This window comes from Capra hircus, chromosome 15, assembly GCF_001704415.2.
Source record: "Capra hircus breed San Clemente chromosome 15, ASM170441v1, whole genome shotgun sequence".
Lineage (NCBI taxonomy): Eukaryota > Metazoa > Chordata > Mammalia > Artiodactyla > Bovidae > Capra > Capra hircus.
This window is the reverse complement of record NC_030822.1, coordinates 33,275,801-33,281,800: the sequence shown is the minus strand read 5'-3', so window position 1 is coordinate 33,281,800 and position 6,000 is coordinate 33,275,801. Positions and strand designations below refer to the sequence as shown.

Below are 6,000 nucleotides of genomic sequence, written 5' to 3'. Positions count from 1 at the left end.
AACAGTGTTCAGGAACATTTAGAATCATGGATCTAGAGTTCAAGAGTAAAGGCTAGGCTAAAATATATGTCATAGGATGTTTGTTTCACATCACTTCCATGAATGCCAAGGTTCATCTCATAGCATCTCTGCTTTGACATTGTCCATGGCAGAGAAGCAATATCTGAGTCGAACACCCAACAGAAATATCAGGAGACTTTATTTAAGATTTACCATACCTCTATCATGCTCAGTTATAAAGGACCTACCAACTGAAATAAACCCTAGCTCAAAGTCTAGACCGAGAAGTCAATGGCAACCCACTCCAGTACTCTTGCCTGAAAAATCCCATGGATGGAGGAGCCTGGTAGGCTGCAGTCCATGGGGTCATTAAGAGTTGGACACGACTGAGCGACTTCACTTTCACTTTTCACTTTTATGCACTGGAGAAGGAAATGGCAACCCACTCCAGTGTTCTTGCCTGGAGAATCCCAGGGATGGGGGAGCCTGGTGGGCTGCCGTCTATGGGGTCACACAGAGTAGGACACGACTGAAGCGACTTCGCAGCAGCAGCAGCAGCAAAGTCTAGATCCTCATTTACTTGCTTTACTGTTAACCATCTCTGTGGATTTACCACGTCTGTACATGATTATTTTTAGTCTCAGAATAGATCCAGCTTAGCCGAAATCCCCAGAGAACTCAGTGCCTCTAGAGGAGGTGACTTGGAAAGAAGAGGCAAATCCTCATATATAAGAAGGAGGCTTTGGTAAGAGACAAATGGCTTCTGAGATTTTATGCTAGAATCCTTCAGCTGCTCTCAAGAGTCCTCTGCAAAATATCACATTCTCTGGTAAACTCTCAGATTATCTTTATCTACTTTGTGTTCACTTTACTTCTCTTCTTTGGAAATCAACCATTTAGAACTTTGTATAGAGCAGAATACATCTCCAAATGTCATATATCCAGGAAAATCATTCATTTCAGAAACTATGTAAATAGTTTTTAAGATATCAGTCTTCAACAGAATTCAAATTCTCCTAAATCATGATACTGAGCTCTTCAGATTGTTGTTCTCCTGTGAACATGATACAATTGATCACACATTCCGGGCCAGGAGAAAATGAGATGTAATTTGTCAGTAATCTGTAGTAACTGCTCTTTCAAATATATAAATGATTTGAAAACCATGGGGTTTTTTAAAAGGGTATTTAACAAAAAATCTTCAGATAGCAAGGGATGGAACTAAGGGTAGTTTTGTTTCGAGAAGACCATATTTCTTTGGGAGTTCCAAGAAGTACATAGAAATTAAGTTGTGAGACTCCTTTGCCTTCATGAAATCACATATTCTGCCCAACATCTCATCTAGAATGTGAAAGAAAGAAATTGTAGAGGCTTCTAGATTAATTGACTAAGGTTTACTAATATTTCACATGGAAAAAGAAACCAAGTTTTCATATGAATTCAAAATATATTTCTAGTTTCTCTATTTAGGAAAAACTTGCCCAGAAGTAATTTTGTTAATCTGTGATACAGGTAGATTCTATTCTAAAGTGGACACCACTTCTCACAATATGATAGTCACATAAATGCTTTGTTCTATCAAAAGATAGCTAAACAGTCAGAACTTAAGAGTTGCATTTTTTCAACTAAATTTCCAGATATTCATTTTTTTTTTTACTCAAGACTCTATGTATCATTGCAGAGCCCTCTAAATTTATCATGTCCATTATCAACATATCACATGCTGAAGTCACCACCTTCATCTTGGTTGGGATGCCGGGGCTGGAATATGCACACATCTGGATCTCTATTCCAATATCCAGCATGTATCTTATTGCTCTTCTGGGAAACTGCACCATCCTTTTCATCATTAAGACAGAACCATCCTTGCATGAGCCCATGTACTGTTTCCTTTCCATGTTGACTTTGTCTGACATGGGCCTATCCTTTTCCTCTCTTCCCACTATGTTGAGGATCTTCTTATTTAAAGCTTCTGAAATCTCTGCAAATGCCTGCTTTGCTCAGCAATTCTTCATCCATGGATTCACAGCGCTGGAATCCTCAGTGCTCCTGATCATGTCATTTGATCGCTTCCTAGCCATCCACAACCCTCTGAGATACAGCTCCATTCTTACAACTCTCAGAGTAGCCCAAATTGGAATTGTATGCTTTTTCAAGAGCTTCCTCCTGGTTCTTCCCTTTCCCTTCACTTTGAGAATGTTGAAATATTGTGAGAAACGCCAACTGTCACATTCCTACTGTCTCCACCAGGATGTCATGAAGCTGGCCTGCTCTGACAACCAGATTGATGTCATTTATGGTTTTTTTGGAGCACTCTGCCTTATGGTAGACTTTATGCTCATTGCTGTGTCTTAAACATCCTAATCCTCAAGACTGTGCTTGGAATTGCATCCCAAAAGGAACAGCTCAAGGCCCTCAACACTTGTGTTTCACACATCTGTGCAGTGATCATCTTCTATCTGCCCATCATCAACCTTGCCATTGTTCATCGTTTTGTCCAGCATGTCTCTCCCCTCTTCAATGTCCTTATGGCAAATATTCTTTTACTTGTGCCTCCACTGATGAATCCCATAGTGTACTGTGTGAAAACCAGGCAGATTAGAGTAAAAGTTGTAGCAAAATTATGTCAGAAACAAATATATTAATAACAGTCATAGATAATAGGCAATATATGGTGGAATGTTTTGCATAAAAGATTAAAGATGTGTTTGAGAAACCCTAATGTTTGTCTCAAATAATCATCAATATATTTTTGTTATTATCATCAGATTTCATTCAAACTGATTACTGTCCATGGGCATAAAATAGGAAATGGTGTGTATTTTGAGGGGGTTTCCATCCAAATTAACAAAAAAGAAAATGATGCCTGGTGATATTATCTTTTATAAAAGAGCCGAATTCCAATCAAGACAGACAAATGGTAGCTCCTATCCTTGTAACAAAAATGAATTCCTCATCTTCACATTCAGTTCATCTATACTATATTCTTTTGGTTCTAAACATAACCTATATTTTAATTACATCTCTTCACCATCTCTATTAATCATCTTAGTATGTCACCAGCACTTCTTTAGTGAAATACACCAGTAACCTGTTTAGTTTTTAAATATCTACTTTTTGCTACTTTCTAACTGATTCTCTATGCAAGATAATGGTAATCTTTTAAAAAAGACAAATTTAATGATGTATTTTTTATTTTAAATAAAAACTATTACTTCTTTGGGAATAGAATTAAAGAAATAAAGTACCTACTGTAAGTTGATACATGTTCTTTACCCTCTCTAACTCTCCAGTATTGTCAAATAATGAAATTCTAGTCACATTGGTCTTCTCACAATTTGTTGAATTTGCCAATTTTTCTGTTTTTTATAAATTTTCAGATCTTAACCCTTCCCTTAGGATGCTGTTGGCTTTAGTTTTACTATCTCTATTCAATTTTTAGAAGTTTCAGCTTAACTTTATTATAGATTACCTTAAACCCTCAGTTCAAATCATGGATTCCTCTTTTTAACCTCTTTTATTGCTTATTATTCTTTATTATTATATTATACTTGCTATTATGATTTGTAATTAAATATATTTTTGTTGTTAATTAGCTAAGTTGTGTGTGACCCTGTGCAACCCTATTGACTGCAGCACACCAGGTTCCTCGTTCCTCCACTTTCTTCTGGAGTTTGCTCAGAATCATGTTCATTGAGTTAGTGATACTATCTATCCATCTCATCCTCTGCTTCCCCTTCTCCTTTTTCCTTCACTCTTTCCTACCATCAGGGTCTTTTTCCAATGTGTCAACTCTTCACATCAGGTAATTAAATACATAGTTTATTTCTTTGATTTTTTTTTTTCTATTTAATAGGTTGGCTTAAAGCTCAACATTCAGAAAACGAAGATTATGGCATCTGGTCCCATCACTTCATGGCAAATAGATGGGGAAACAATGGCAACAGTGTCAGACATTTTTTTGGGGGGGGCTCCAACATCACTGCAAATGGTGACTGCAGCCATGAAATTAAAAGACACTGACTCCTTGGAAGGAAAGTTATGATCAACCTAGATAGCATATTCAAAAGCAGAGATATTACTTGCCAACAAAGGTCCATCTAGTCAATGCTATGGTTTTTCCAGTAGTCATGTGTGGATATGAGAGTTGGACTGTGAAGAAAGCTGAGTGCTGAAGAATTGATGCTTTTGAACTGTGGTGTTGGAGAAGACTCTTGAGAGTCCCTTGGACTGCAAGGAGATCCAACCAATCCATTCTAAAGGAGATCAGCCCTGGGTGTTCTTTGGAAGCGAAGTGAAGCTCGCTGTCGTGTCCGACTCTTTGTGACCCCATGGACTGTAGTCTACCATGTTCCTCCATCCGTGGGATTCTCCAGGAAAGAATACTGGAGTGGGTTGCCATTTCCTTCTCCAGGAGATCTTCCCCAACCAGGGATTGAACCCGGGTCTCCCGCATTGCAGGCAGATGCTTAACCATCTGAGCCACCAGGAAAGCTTGGGAAGGAATGATGCTAAAGCTGAAACTCCAGTACTTTGGCCACCTCATGCGAAGAGTTGACTCATTGGAAAAGACTCTGATGGTGGGAGGGATTGGGGGCAGGAGGAAAAGGGGACGACAGAGGATGACATGGCTGGATGGCATCACCGACTAGATGGCCATAAGTCTGAGTGAACTCCGGGAGTTGGTGATGGACAGGGAGGCCTGGCGTGCTGCGATTCATGGGGTTGCAAAGAGTCGGACACCACTGAGAGACAGAACAGAACTGAAAAAGAGTGTGCTATCATTGAAAGGAGAAAGCATGCCTATTTTTTTTTTGTCTGTTTGCCTAATATCTAGGATATTTCTGACACAGAGTAGATCTCCAGTAAATAATTATTAACAAATAATATTATTATTTTCACATAAGACTATGTTTTAGGTAAATGAAATTACAGAAGAGTTCTTCAATACTCCATTCAGATGGAATATAACTTCCTTAAGTCTGTATTTCAAAAATAAGCATATCACACATGCTCAAAGATTTTGAAAGTACAGAAAAATTATATGAGGCTAGGAAGGAATTTACTGTCTTACATTTTATGTGTGACAAATAGTTCAACTTCCCTTCCTAATATGATCTTTGTAGATTGTAGAATAAATTTCTAGCTTTTTTTAAAATTTCAATTCATTGACCTAAGTCCTCACCACAAACCACATCAATTTATTTATTTATTTATTTATGTTTAATTGGAGGACAATCAGTTTACAATATTGTGTTGGTTTCTGCCATACATCACCATGAATCACTCATAGGTATACATATGTCCTCTCCCACTTGAACTGCCTCCCACCTCACATCATCCCAACCCTCTAAGTTGTCACACAGCACAGGTTTGAGCTCCCTGCATCATACAATTAATTTCCACCTACTATCTATTCTACATGTGGTAATGTATGTTTCAATGCTCAATTCAGTTCAGTCGCTCAGTCATGTCTGACTCTTTGCAACCTCATGAATCACATTACACCAGGCCTTCCTGTCCATCATCAACTCCTGGAGTCCACTCAAACCCATGTCCATGCCATGGTCGTCATTTTCTGAATGTTGAGCTTTAAGCCAACTTTTTCGCTCCCCTCTTTCACTTTCATCAAAAGACTCATTAGTTATTCCTCACTTTCTGCCATAACGGTGGTGTCATCTGCATATCTGAGGTTATTGATATATCTCCCGGCAATCTTGATTCCAGCTTGTGCTTCTTCCAGCCCAGCATTTCTCATGATGTACTCTGCATATAAGATAAATAAACAGGGTGACAATATACAGCCTTGACGTACTCCTTTTCCTATTTGGAACCAGTCTGTTGTTCCATGTCCAGTTCTAACTGTTGCTTCTTGACCTGCATACAGGTTTCTCATGAGGCAGGTCAGGTGGTCTGGTATTCCCATCTCTTTCAGAATTTTCCACAGTTTATTGTGATCCACACAGTCAAAGTCTTTGACATAGTCAATAAAGCAGATAG

General features: G+C 38.5%; 1 protein-coding gene across 1 annotated transcript; it reads left to right on the top strand.

Annotated features, from left to right (window-relative positions):
• LOC102179497 (olfactory receptor 51A4) lies at positions 1,699-2,645 on the top strand. The gene is given in 2 exon segments (XM_005689824.2): positions 1,699-2,352; positions 2,355-2,645. Coding segments are annotated over 2 exon segments (945 nt in total).